This window comes from Rhinopithecus bieti, unplaced genomic scaffold, assembly GCF_001698545.2.
Source record: "Rhinopithecus bieti isolate Rb0 unplaced genomic scaffold, ASM169854v2 scaffold_8675, whole genome shotgun sequence".
NCBI classification, from domain to species: Eukaryota; Metazoa; Chordata; class Mammalia; order Primates; family Cercopithecidae; genus Rhinopithecus; species Rhinopithecus bieti.
This window is the reverse complement of record NW_016806447.1, coordinates 2,233,279-2,247,700: the sequence shown is the minus strand read 5'-3', so window position 1 is coordinate 2,247,700 and position 14,422 is coordinate 2,233,279. Positions and strand designations below refer to the sequence as shown.

General features: G+C 38.7%; 1 protein-coding gene across 1 annotated transcript in view; it reads left to right on the top strand.

The window, feature by feature from the left end:
* FRAS1 (Fraser extracellular matrix complex subunit 1) overlaps positions 1 to 14,422 on the top strand; it is a 483,930-nt gene that overhangs the window by 173,955 nt on the left and 295,553 nt on the right. Inside the window, exons 4-6 of the mRNA XM_017876598.1 lie at positions 1,623 to 1,715; positions 8,811 to 8,970; positions 10,657 to 10,790. Of these exons, the coding sequence (XP_017732087.1) occupies positions 1,623 to 1,715; positions 8,811 to 8,970; positions 10,657 to 10,790 (387 nt within the window). The remainder of the gene's footprint in view (positions 1 to 1,622; positions 1,716 to 8,810; positions 8,971 to 10,656; positions 10,791 to 14,422) is intronic.

The following is a 14,422-nucleotide window of genomic DNA, read 5'->3' as shown; positions in this document are numbered from 1 at the left end:
ATATATATATATATATATATATATATACACACACACACACACACACACATATATATACACACACACACATACACATACATTCACACACACATACATATTATATTTATAACATGAGCTTTGAGGGCTAAATCTGAAAATTAGCTTTTATGTAAAACAAAGAAAACTAATTTGGGGGCATGAAACATTCCTTGAAGTCTTCCATTCTACCTGTCTTTCTCCCTTGCTCCTGGCTTCCATGTTAGAATATCAGCACTTAGATCATGTTATTATCTATCTGTATGAAATTCTTAGTGGAAATTAGGCTAATGTAGTTTCTCTAATTGTTTTAATGGAAATTAGACAAGTGTAGTTTTATCTTGGGGTTCAGAGGACACTTTTCTGAAAAGTGATTAATGTTGCATAGTATGTATAATTTCATAAAATCCCATGTCATATAAGTTTTATTCTTTATCAAAAAAATAGAAATTTGGTGGTCACTTTATTGATGTATTTGTCTGTTTAGTGGATTAATGGTTGTAAAAACTTAGTCCTATTTCCCATCCACTCTTGTAGATATAATTATCTGATGTTAGAATTCTCTCATAGGTACAATTTTTTTAAATGGAAGCAACCACAAATAAATAAATAATAACTATTAATAACATTACCACACATGCACACACACAGAGACACACATTTTTTTAAAAAAATTGCACTGGTTGAAATTTGGTAGACTTTTATCCTGTGGATAAGTCATGATTTCCTGGCTAATGTAGGGTCTCCTACCATTTATGGTCAAAATCACTTATTGCCTGTTCTGTCACATCACTAGACTCGAGAAAATCCTAAGTAGAGGAGCAGCATGAGTAAGAAGATTCAATATGAGAGTCATGGGTCTCAAAGACAAGCTAATACTCTTCACTCCATATTTTTAATAACTCTTAGATAAACAGATTCTTTACAGTGGTGATTGGATGGTTGACATGTGACACCTCCCCAATAAATCCTGGGGTATCAGGTGGTAGCCTATTCTCTTGATAGTATGAAGAAACACAATTGCAATTGTGGAAGCCCTGAAAACAATGTAGATCTTTACTAGAGCTTAGGAATTCTACTCAGCTTACCACAGTGTGTATATATGATACCTCTGCAGAGATATTACTTCCTCTCAGAACTTTGTCCTGCAACCTCCTGTCCCAAGTAAAAGTTACCCATGAGAACTTCAGCTGCTGCACTGGCTGCGCTAGGCTGTCTAAGACACCAGACAGCTGGAAGACCTGCCAGCTCTGTGGCCATCCCCCACCTGAGTCTTCTTCCTCTTCTTGGCAGGGGGAAACTGCTTATCTTGTGTGAATCTCCGAGGGTTTCTAGTGAAACAAAGTCTCAACTTCATCACATGTGAAAAGATGTAGACATTTTTTTCAAGGAAATTACTTTTACAAAGGGGGTTCATTTTATCTTTGAGTGAAGCTTGTCTGGACACAGAACCTTTTTTTTCAGTCTATTCTTTTAATCCGGTCTGTTGTTGTCACCTTAGAAATGCATGAGATTTAGTGAATGTAAGATGACTTGGGGTCTGATGAACTATTGTGACTCGGTGTGTGCTAATGCTGTTTTACTTTGAACTGCTTTTAAACGCTCAGGGAGAAGTGCTTCAAATTGCTGCCAACCAATGCTGCCCTGAGTGTGTTTTGAGGACTCCAGGATCTTGCCATTATGAAAAGAAAATCCATGAGGTAAGTGTTTTCTGACCCAAGGTTGTTTCTGTGTCTGCAAATCTCTGACAAGAGAAAAACTGAATGTTAAACTTGTGGTGATGAGAGTTTTTTCTTTGCCTGGATTGTGGAGGATCTGAAGCCCAGTTGACGTTCTGTGAGCATTTAGGTTTCTTGTATAAGAGTAAAACATTCTGTAGGCTCTACATAAATATTTGTAGATTGAATTTATGTCTGAGGATGTTGATGTTGAAGAAGTTGTGATGCTAAATAATAAAAATACCTCCTTCCTTTTGCGTACTACATACATTTTAAATTTCATAGTTACAAACAATTCTGAGCTGGTGAGTAGAGCAGATGTTATTACTTCCATGTTAAATATGAAAAAAATTAATTGCAAAGAGCTTAGGTACTTGCCCAATGTCATATTACTAATAAATAGTATAACCTGGTCTAGAACCCTGGTCTTCTGACTCCTAATTCAGGGCTCTTTTTACTATAGTTGAAAATTTCAACTTAGCAATCCTGGCATTTTAAGCTTTGTTGTGGGAGCTGTTCTTTGCATTGCAGGACATTTAGCAGCATCCCTGTTCTCTTCCCACTAGATACTAGTAGCATCTCTCTGTCATGACAACCAGAAATGTTTGCAGACATGGCCAAATTTCCCTTGGGGGCAAAATGCTCACCATCCCCCTGTTTAGAACTACAGGACTAGAAATCTATTCTCAAGTTTAAAAAATTATACTTTCTCATTTCAGATCTTTCAGGATTAATTTAGAAATACTAAATATGATTAAAAAGTACAACTGCAAAGTCTATAATAGAAATTATGAAAATAGACAGTTTATCTTCATTGATACATAAATGTTACCTGAGTTAGTAGGTAAGGTTGAATATGATGGAAAGAGACTTTGCTTTAATCCTCATCTTCCAGCTGATACAAAACTTTCCCCAAGTTAGTGTCTCTCTATTCAGGAGAGAGCATAGGTGAGTAGGATTTGATATATCTACTTTAGGCTGTTATTCAGTGTGGGGACCTGAAACTCAGAAAGCACAGTGCTCATTTCCCTATGGGACAGGATTATCTTACTCAAGCCACTGTTTCCTAATTACACAAGGAAGCCACTGTTTCGCTTCTGCACAATGTGTTGCTGAAAGACACCCAAGCAGGATCTACACTGAGAATGTCTTCAGACCATGTACCACTATGTGCTGCTCAATTCAGCCTGTGTTATGTAGGGTAGTGTTGTCTTTAAATGTCACAGAAGAAAATCCCTATGAACTGAAAAGTGCTGCAGGGCCAAGTGGTGATGAAAATAATGCCAGTTCAGAATGATTATGTTAACTGTATGATTCAGGGTGAAAAATACCAACCTGAATCTTTCAAGTGAAGGAGTTGTTAGGAGCCAAAATAAGTCCAGGATCTGGGGGAAAAATTAAACAGACATATCAAATAAGAGGTGGTACCAGGGACATGGGAGATCAGAATTCAGTAAATCTTTGCATGGACCACACTAATGACATCATATGTTTCTCATGTCATGTGTGTGCACATGTGCAGTCTTCTTTTCTTAATTTAAGATGCCTGAGAATATTGACAATATTTTCTATATTTTTATAATTATCTTCCCTGCCTCTCACTTATGTGGCACTTAGCACTGAACTTTTCCCAGAGTAGGTGCTCAATAAACATGGGTGAATAAAAACTCAAAAAATTAGTACATCTTTTCTCCAGCTTCTCCATGACCTCATCTTAAGGGCATGTTGGTCATTAACCAGTGTGGCTGGGTAGCTCTAGGACCACAGATCTGCCGTGGGTTAGTTATAAATCCTCCTAGACTCCCACTTTTGCAGGGAGAGTTCAGAAAGTTCTCCCGCTGGTCTTTCTTCTCCCCGCTTCCCTTGTGGTTCATCCCTCTGCAATAATGCACCATGCAGAAAGCTCTAAACTGGGTAAGAATATACCCATGTGTTGCTTTTCCATGTGTGACTTTCAAAATTTACTCCCTCTGAAAATGTTATATTTCTGGTATTTGATGTAACTGAGCAAAAGGATGGATTTCAAAACCATAGTTTTTTGGGGGAAAAATCTCCAGTGGATTGCTTCTTCAAATAGAGCTAGAAGATGGATTTTTTTTTAAGGTGAGACAAAATCTTCTAATTTTAGTCTTAATAAAGTTAACATAATTATGTTTCTTGTCTTTCTGTCCTTCCTCTCTTTCTTTCTTCACTTCCTCTAGGTTCTTACCAAACACTCCTTAGTGTATTAATTTTCTTGAGTGGGTTAAATGTTTGTCTGGTCTGGTCTGGGTCTCACCTCATCACTTGCATCACTAGTTTTGTTTGTTTGTTTATTTTTGACTCTTGTAGCATTTCCTGTCTTGCTTGTTTGGGGAGCAGTTTCCAGGGTACTTTTCCCTCCTGCTGAATAGCAGTGATCCTCTCTCTTTGGCCTCTGGCTTGCCGCCCTAGGGCAGGTAATGGAGACTTGCAGTAGCTGTAAAATAGCCTGGCATTTTAAGAACTTTGGAATGGTGATTTGAAGTGGAAGATTTCCCCTAAGATAGATTGAGAAGAGGATTTAGGATAGACTGGGTATGGCAGGAGGGGAGGCAGTTGAAGTGATACTGTCCCCGAAGAGCATGGTTCAAACAAAGAAAAGTGAAGGACTGGCTGAGCTAAGGGCTGCATGAGAAGACTACCCTTTAATAAAACAGCGGAGCCTCCAGAGAGGTCCTCCTTTGCTTGCAGAGGAGGCAGCGTCTTATACAACTGGCATTTCAGCAAGTCAATACAAGTCTCAAGATCTTTCCTGGAGTGCGGAAAACTCTTGAGCCTTTTGGCTGACTCCAGGTTATTTGAGAGTGTTGCATGAGTTTATTACAGCCAGGATTTGGGGGATCATTTCATCTATGACCTTCACAAAGCTATACTTTGAAATTAACTTTTGGATTTGTGCCTTGCCATGCCATCCAGCCAGGGAGGCAAGCCTCAAATGTGTTTTAGTGTTGTTTGAATACTTTTTTTCTGTGCTTTCCCCACAAATTACCTTGTGAAAGGGAGGGGAAAGGACCATGAATCCCCTTTTCTTCTTTACTAGTCTAACCTCAGCACCAGATAATGTCAAATCTGGGTAGATGGGACTTGAAGGTTTACTGAAAAGTGAAATGGCAGGTGGTAATGCCCTAGTGCCCAACCCGATTAAATAGAGGACTAGGAAGGGACAGGCCTGTTCACTTTGTTTGTGAGGTTAAAAGGAGAACTAATTTATGTATGTGAGGCAAGAAATAAGTATTGAATTCTTCAGCCTTGTTCTCCTCAAAGTAGAGGATGTAATTATAATATTCACTGAACGTTCCCAGATATTTAGTATTCTGGATCTATAACTCCATAACAGGAACAAATTATATGAAGAAAAATTATATTTTTGTTCTGTCAGTAAGCCAGGCAAATGCTTTATGACCTTATCTTTCTTTTGGACTTGTGTCAACAGTCAAACCAACTTGTTAGTTGACTATGCAGGAGAATATATTTAAGATGTTGTCTGCAGAGTTCGTTTCTGCCCAGTGTCAAGATGTCATGTTTTCAAAAAGGTATTAATGAGGTTAAGATGGCACAGGTAAAACAGGGTCCTCTGGGAGCGTTGCTTTGTGTATCTATTATTCCCTCATTTTACAGAGCTCTCTCTGCTGCTACAGTGTTTACAAAAAATAATGCTTTCATAAATGTATATGAAGAAAACTACTGATATATATATGTGTGTGTATATATGTGTGTGTGTGTGTGTGTGTGTATATATATATATATGCATGTGCTGATGCCTTGATCTCTAGGCTGGGTGTGTTGCATGCATTATCAATCCTCAGAACACTCACTCTGGGGAAGGAGGTGTCACTGTTTCAGGGACAGGCATAAGAGATAAAAATGGAGTGAACTTAGGTGACTGGTCTCCCGGAGAGATGTGAGAGGGATTTCTTTTCATCACTTCATCACGCCGCACACTTTGGATCACCATCTGGACTTTCTTCCATGGCTTTGACATCAAGCAGTGGAGACTTTTTTTTTTTTTTGAGATGGAGTCTCTCATGATCTTGGCTCACTGGAACCCCCGTCTCTCAAGTTCAAGTGATTCTCGTGCCTCAGACTCCCAAGTAACTGAGACTATTGGCATCCGCCACCGCACCCAGATAATTTTTGTGTGTTTAGTGGAGATGGGGATTCACCATTTTGACCAGGCTAGTCTCGAACTCTTGACCTCAAGTGATCCACTCACCTCGGCCTCCCAAAGTGCTGGGATTACAGGCATGAGTCACTGTGCCCGGCCTGAATGTTATTCTTAATTCCCACGATTCTCAAGCTTTTGGGAAGGGAGAACCCATTGCTTAATTTTACGTCTCTTGAGTTAGATAATAAATTTACGTGATGAGAGAGAGTGGGTACTGAAGAGGTCAGCGAATACAGCCCTCTTATATTACAGATGAACAACTTTGGTGATACGCAGGCTGTTGTTGTAATGAACTTTTCTGGTCTCTGTCTGAAAGGTAGTGTGGCTGCAATGTTTTGGAAACAACAGTGGTGTTTCTTTGTAGTAACAAAAGGTCTTGTTTTATGAAGTGAAATGTCTAGATGTTTAGAGCAGTATTCTAATTTTTAATAAAATGAAGTTTACTTCAAGTTGTTCTATATAGTCTTTACATTAAGACTTTAAGATTTTACTTTAAAAATATATAGTCAAATATATATATATAATTTAAAGACTATAGAGTCTTTAAATTAAGACTTTAATTTTGACTGTAAGATATATAAATGATTAATTAGATATTTTAAACAATAGTTTGCTTTCTGATGACAAAAAATATTTTATTGGGGAAAATTTGGAAAAGAAAAAGTATACAAGCAGAAAAAATATCACCAGTAATCCGAATACTCTGAAAACCACTGTTAATGTTCTTTTGGTTTTGGTGGAGGAATTAGCAGTGAAGATAGATAATACATACATATATATGTTTTAACGTAATTGGAATTAAGCTGTGTTTTATGTCTTGCCTTTTTATATAACATTATATTATAAATAGTTCCTTAGTGTACTCTTGGAGAACATGATTCCCTGTTATTAGATATTTGTGTAGCTTCCAGTTTTCACTAAAATATTTCCAATTTCACTCTAAAGAACAATAGATGGAGTTTCTTGTATTTAAGCCTTTTGTGTGTCATTAATCATTACAAAAAGTGAAATTAGTAGGTCAAAGCATCCAAAGAGTTTGGGTATTGAAGCTGTGACATCTTTAGTCATTAAAATGTAAGTCTTCTGTGTCTAGTGATAAGCCCAGGGGAAATACCACAGATAGTGCATCCTCTTTTCAAGTGTGATTATCCTGGGGAGGCCTCTCCTGGTTGAGTGATTCCAGGTGTTATCACAAGGGAACGCTTTGTGTGTGAGAGAATTTCTTTCCCTTCACTGTAGCTTCACCAGCTCTAGGTACCGTGAACTTTAAAGTCTTTTCATATCAGATATTTAAAATGTTATCCAAGTTTTATTTTATAATTAGTATTTTTTACAATTAATAAATTTGAACATTCTATAAGTTTATTGCTATTTTAAAATTTGAAAGGTCTTTTCTTCTTATAAATGCTTTTATATATTAGAGTTTAGTTCTAATTAATATAATCTATAATTTTAAAGTCAGTTTGTCCTTTGCCTTTTAATTTTATTTTATATATTTTAATGATGTATTTTTGGCAGATTTAAAAAATTTAACTCATTCAAACCTATCAATTTTCTTTTAAGTTCTTTCTTTGCTTTCATGTGTAGGCCTTTTCAAGAATAAAGGGCAATTGCCCTGTCTTTTATTAGCCCACAGTTTGTGGACTTGCCCATTTCTATGCTGTACTAAATTTAGCAGAAGTAAAAATGGATGGGACAGGACTTGGCCTTTGTATCTGTGTCCATTCCTACTACTTGACAATACTATACAGGACAGTACTATATATTGTCCTACCAATCCTACTAAAGTCCAAGAAAGGAATCAACACAAGGTGTGGAAGAAGGGAGGAAAGTCAGGAACTCATTCAATAGAAATGGGAGAAGATTGAGCATCTTTTTATTTTAAGATGTTTAATTGACAAATGAAGATCAAATGTAGTCAAGATGTACAACACAGTTGGATATGCATCTATATTGTATAATCATTACCACAATCAAATTAATTAACTCATCCATTACCTCCCATGGTGTACCTGAGATCCTCAGAACTTGTTCATCTAATAGCTGGAAGTTTGTAGCCTTTGGCCAACATCTCCCCAGCCCTGGGTAACACTGTTCTACTCTGGATTGAGCAACAGTGCACTGCACACCTGGGTGGCTCTTTAGCAGGCCAACTCATTTAACCCTTGGAAGAGCCCACTGGTGAAGGGAATGTTGTTATACCATTTAATTATTATAGACGAAGAAACTGAGATTGAAAAAGATTAAGTCACTTACCTATAGTTTCCAAGGCAGGAAGGGCTGAGCTGGGATCTGAGAACATGCATGTGGCCAAGTAAATCCTTGGTTTGTGCAACTCGGTGCTTGCGTACATTATTGCCTGCTTGTGCTCCCTGTTGGCTATTGCACTTTCCTCAGGACCATGAGATCACGGGAACAGAGAGAGAGAGAGAGAGAGAGAGAGAGAGAGAGAGAGAAGGGGGGAGCGGAATATGGGAACTAATCAAGATAAAAAGTAAAGTCCAAGAAAGGAAACAGGATCAGAGAGAGCTACTGAAAAGGATATAGTCATTATGAAGAACACAGTAAATATATGTGTATTTGAACTGGGACTTTATCGAATGTTTTAAATGATAGGAGACTAGGTTATTTTTATTTTCTTTTTGTATTTTGTATTTACAAATTTCAGAAAATTTGTAATCTTAGGTAATAGAAAGAGAAGTCCATGTTTAAACTGGCCTTTGACTTGGAACATAGCAAATTCCACTCTCAACCTTGCAAGCTCATAGCTTTCTTCTGCCTTTCCCTGAGCTCCATCCTTAGTTTGTGTAAAAGATTTGTTTCTGTTTAGCTGAATGAAAACCTGTATTTTGGCACTAACTTTTTTGTTTGTTTGTCTCCCTGACACACAGCATGGGACAGAATGGGCCTCTTCTCCATGTAGTGTGTGCTCTTGCAATCATGGGGAAGTCCGATGTACCCCTCAACCATGCCCACCGCTGTCATGTGGACACCAGGAGTTGGCATTCATCCCTGAAGGAAGCTGCTGCCCAGTTTGTGTGGGCCCTGGGAGTGAGTATGAGCTTGTAGAAGTGGACCCTCTTTGCTCGGGAGGTTCACATGGCAATACCCCAACTCTACTCTTTTTTGCTCAGTGTGGCTCAAAGATTTCCTAACCCCATTCCATGTTGGAACCAAGTGCAAAACCTTGCACTTGGCAGGATGGAGTGTCCCAGAGAGTGAGATTGGAACAAATCCTTAAGCGCCCTTCCGAATTTGAGATTCTGTGAGTTTCTGATATTTATCCCTCTGCATTCACAGCTTCTTAGATGCAAGGAAATAGGGAAAAGATCCTTTGATATGATTCCATAAGGCCAAGGTGGTTCCTTTTGCCTCCTTAGTGGACAGAAAAAGGAATAAATCAGTTCTCTGTATAGTATTGTCAACACTAATTCTGTTGGCTTGTCTTTGAGATGACATAACATCTTTCTCCAAGACACACACAACAGGAAGTATGCCTTTTATTTATCTTTATTTCATCCCCACTGAAGAAAGTATGCCTGCCTACAAACCAAGACACCCAGATTTTGTTCAGCAAGCCGGGGTCAGACTTTTAGGCCCTCTCCTTGAAATTCACGCTTGTTCCCATACTCTTTTTATTACATTTTGAGGATCTATGTCCCTTTCCATTTTTATAACTAGGTAGTGTATACTATATAATAAATAGGAATTATTGTCATTGCTGTATTATGCTCTCTCACAACATATAATAGCTAGAATACTTTTATTTAACAACAACTGGAATGCACACTCTATTCTTGCTTTTCTCGTTAAAAGATACCTCATTTCTTTCTGATCCCCAGTTATTCCATTTCCAGTAATCCTTTATTTACCCTGGAGAATTCCAGGGATGAAAAAATATGCCCAAGAATTGATGAAAGGAAAATGCTTGCCTCATGCATTTCAGATGTCACCTACCAGAAAAGGACTGACAGACGTTTTGGGCTAAATAACCAACCCTATAAGTGAAAATACTTGGAACAACAGAGTTGGGGGTGGTGTGGGGAGTAGGTTGTCTGAGTTTGTGGGATTCTTTCTTAGGTCCTCAGAGGCTTTCTCATTGACTCTCCATGAGAAAGAATTTGGAAGTATTTTCCTGGAAAGATTGGAGGATCAACTGGGGCCAACAACATAATTTGCAAAACTCTAGGGTCCCTTGTTCAAAAATCAAGAGGGGAAAAAGCTTTTTTGTTGTTGTTTTTTTGTTTGCCTCTGTGATCTCTTTCTCTCAACCCGTCATATTTGTCGAGTTTTTTAGTTGCTATTTAATGTTTTCCTCCCTCGAGCCTGGGAATGAAGGGTGAGAGGATACGCTCACAGACACCCCAGACTCTACCCTGTGACTTGGTGCATAGGGTGCATGCAACCTCCTGGCACCAGCCCCCAAGAGGGTTGGGGATGACAGCATTCATTGGGACGGAGTGGAGGAGCTTGTAGCTGAGAACTCATCCCAGGAAGCCAGCAGCAGGTGGGACCATGCATGAGCTGAGCCTCAAAGCTTCACCTATAAAACACAAATTCAGAGATTTCAAGATAGTGACAGCTGAGCATTGCACACCAAATACAGGACCTCCTTCTGTGCACTGGGCTTCTGACCAGTGGGCCCTGTGCAACTGCACTGGCTGCACCTCCATGCAGTCAGCCCTGGGATCAGCAAATGCCATCCTACTAGTAATCCTTGTTTCTTTGACCTTCCAGAACCCTGTTCCTATGAAGGCCGTGTGTTTCAGGATGGGGAGGACTGGCAGCTGAGCCGGTGTGCCAAATGTCTGTGTAGAAATGGGGTTGCGCAGTGCTTCACAGCTCAGTGTCAGCCTCTATTTTGCAACCAGGTAAGGAAGACAACCTAAGGATGCAGCCTTCACAGGCTACTGAAGAACATGGAGTCTCTTCTGAGAGTATGGCAGGCAAGCCTCAGAAACACTAGAAACAAGAAGTAAAGACCTTTTCGTTTTCCTTATAATTTTGGAGACCACCTCTGAGACATTTCTTTTACCCTTAGAAACTACAGATAGGTCTAATTACCAGCCACTTAGGCGAATTGTTATATAATGCAACTGAGCCTTGAGGGTTCACACAAGGAAGCCTCCAGCTCTAATGGCAGATGCTCCAGAAATATCAGGCTAAACATCTGGAAAATTTAATAATGTGATTAGATTTGTTATTGTTTTTCAATGCATAGGTATAGTCTGCTTTTTAAAGACATAATGCATATCTTTGAACATGATTATCCAGATGTACACAATTTAATTCTTATAGGATAATGATTCAAATTATCAAAGGATTTTCTCTGAGGACATTTAAGATAGTGGGATTTTGTTGTTCATTTAAAGCTGATCTGATTCTCAAAACATTAGACTCTTCACACAAATTTAGAAGAGAAAATCAATTGCAAATAAATGTGGTATACATGATATTTTATGTTATAGTTTTTTACTCTTCCAGAGGCTCCAATGGATGTTCCATGGAGTTGATATATAACCATGAAAGGAGTTTGCCTCCAGTCGAAAAAGAGCTCATTTTTTGATCTAAGGAAAAGCTGGAAGCCCACATTCAGTTGATACAAAGCAGTACTTTGTGTCAAATAAAACAAAATCAATGACATAGCATATTGTGACAATTGGGCAATATTTTTAAAGGCGACAAAAGGCAATTAGACAAGAAATGTTAAATGCCAAATAAAGGAGAAATGTATCTAATTGAAAGACTAGATTGTATTATCCACACCACACCAACTACTGTGCTCATGTCTCATGTCCCAATTCCTCACAAAGCCACGTCCTTGCTTTAAGATGGCAGATGAGCTTGTTGATAGAGTTGCACAGTGTCTTGTTCTAATGCTCTTACATTTGGAGGACACTCTAGTGTTGAGGCATTCTGATTAAGCCCATTTTGGGGCCTAGTCCCCTGGGGTACGAAGGATAATCAAGCAGTTTGCCACGATAACAATAAGGGAGGTGGGAAGAAGGAATGGAAAGAAGAGTCCATTGGAGACCTTCTGCTTTAAATCTTAAAAAATGTAACCTCAGACTGCATATTAGGGGACCAGCTACTGGAATAATTGAAAGTACTACTTCTCATCTTAAAAATCATTAAACATAAACTCTAGCTTCATGTGCAATATTTACTTACAGTTTGTGTTGATATACATAATTACTGTAAAAAGATGAAATTTGGTATCATACTTTAGAGCTAATTAATATGCAAGCAATTCTGAAGACTTGGAAATAGATTGATTTTAATCACTGTTGTATCATCAAGTCTATATTTTTGCCATTACATACAAAAAATCTCAACTGTCAGATCATTTAGAACCATTTTTCTTGATTTAATATCACTATTAAATTTTGGATGTTTATCATACCTAATGATACAGTTTGTTAACAAATATACTGGTTGTTCTGATGATCCAGAGGGGTGCTATCAACTCAGTGCTATTGTGGAAAATATCACCTCACCTCTACCATACCTACCACTACCACCATCACTATCACCATCACCACCACCATCACCACCACCATCACCACCACCATCACTACCACCATCCAACCATCACCATCACCACCACCATCACCGCCACCATCACCACCACCATCACTACCACCATGACCACCACCATCACCACCACCATCACTACCACCATCACCACCACCATCACCGCCACCATCACCGCCACCATCACCGCCACCATCACCGCCACCATCACCACCACCATCACCACCACCATTACCACCACCATCACTACCACCATCACTACCACCATCACTACCACCATCCAACCACCACCATCACCACCACCATCCAACCATCACCATCACCACCACCACCGTTACCACCACCATCACTACCACCATCACTACCACCATGACCACCACCATCACCACCACCATCACTACCACTATCACGGGTATTTACTATGTGTCAGCCATTAATTATAAGAGCTTTTAAATTCTTATAACAGCACTACAAAGTAGGAGCTATTATTATGATTTCTATTCTATAGCTGATAAAACTGAGGTCCAGAGAGTGTGAGTAACTTGCTCATGGTGTCAGCACTTTTAACCTACACAGTTCTACACTGCAATCTCAGAAGACTACATGTGTCTTGTATTTTTAATCAGTACACTACGAATCCTGGAATAATGAATTACACATTTATATATAATGCTGGCTGGTGCAAAAGTAATTGCGGTCTTTGTAATGCCCATTACTTTTATACCAGCCTAATAATAATCATAATAATGATGTTTGCTAACATCAAGCCCTTCCAAGAGTTTTATATACATTACATCATTAAATATAAGGAAAACACAAGTTTATCAGTAGAAATGTACTTTTAGGTCTTGAATTCTGGAAAATTTGCAACCTATCTTCAAGGATTGTCGTGATTTTAATGTAAGGTTTTATTTTATTTTTTAAATTTCAAAAGGAATTTCGTAATCATTAATGAAAGTTTGGCAAGGGTGGACAAGCAGAAAGGAAAACAATCATCCATATTTCTGCCATTCAAAAAGACCAAGATAGATTTGGTGGTAGAGAGGGGAGGAAAATTCATTCCAATATTTTGGTAACAAAATGTAGTTATGTTTATTAGCATAGTTATAATCACATTTTAAAAGTTGGTGATAATCCTCAACAAGAGGAGAAATTCCTTATGTTCACATAAGGGGTTATTCTTCTAACGAAGGATGTAAATTCATACTGAAGTTGCCTGCTTTCAACTTTTGTCCAGATGTTTTGTGAACAGAGCCATAACCAGAACCCTTCCACATTTCTGTAGGCTCACTGAAATGGTTTGTTCAGTCTGATGAGAGTTCTTGTGAGAATTTTAATGCCATACTTTTATCAAATCTAATATTAATTAATCTGAGTAGTTTGAACTTATCTTTGGCTGTTTTTTCAAGAAAGATAGATGGGCCAAGTGTGGTGGTTCACGCTTGTGATCCCAGCACTTTGGGAGGCCTACGGGGGTGGATCACTTGAGTCCAGGAGTTCGAGACCATCTTGGGCAATGTGGCAACACACTGAGTCTACAAAAAATACAAAAATTAGGCGGGCATGATGATGCATGCCTATAGTCCTAGCTACTCGGGAGGCTGAGGTGGGAGTACAACGTGAGCCTGGGAGCCTGAGGCTGCAGTAAGCCACGATCATGCCACTGCACTCCAGCCTGGGTGACAGAGCAAGACCTGTCTCAAAAAAAAAAAAAAAAAGATAGATGATTGGTAAGTCTTCTGAGCCTTTACGTATTTGAGTATGACTTTTTTGTTGCTTTCATACATGAAAGACAATTTGGAGGGATCTAAAATTTGGAAGGACTATAATCTCTTCCCATCCTGACCCTATGGACTCCTTTCCACTGAATTTTGGAATTTAGTGCCATGGAGGAGAAATCTGAGGTTTGTCTGCTTTCTATTCTATTATATGCAGCTAATTTTACTCTGTTGCATTCTTGTAGGATGTT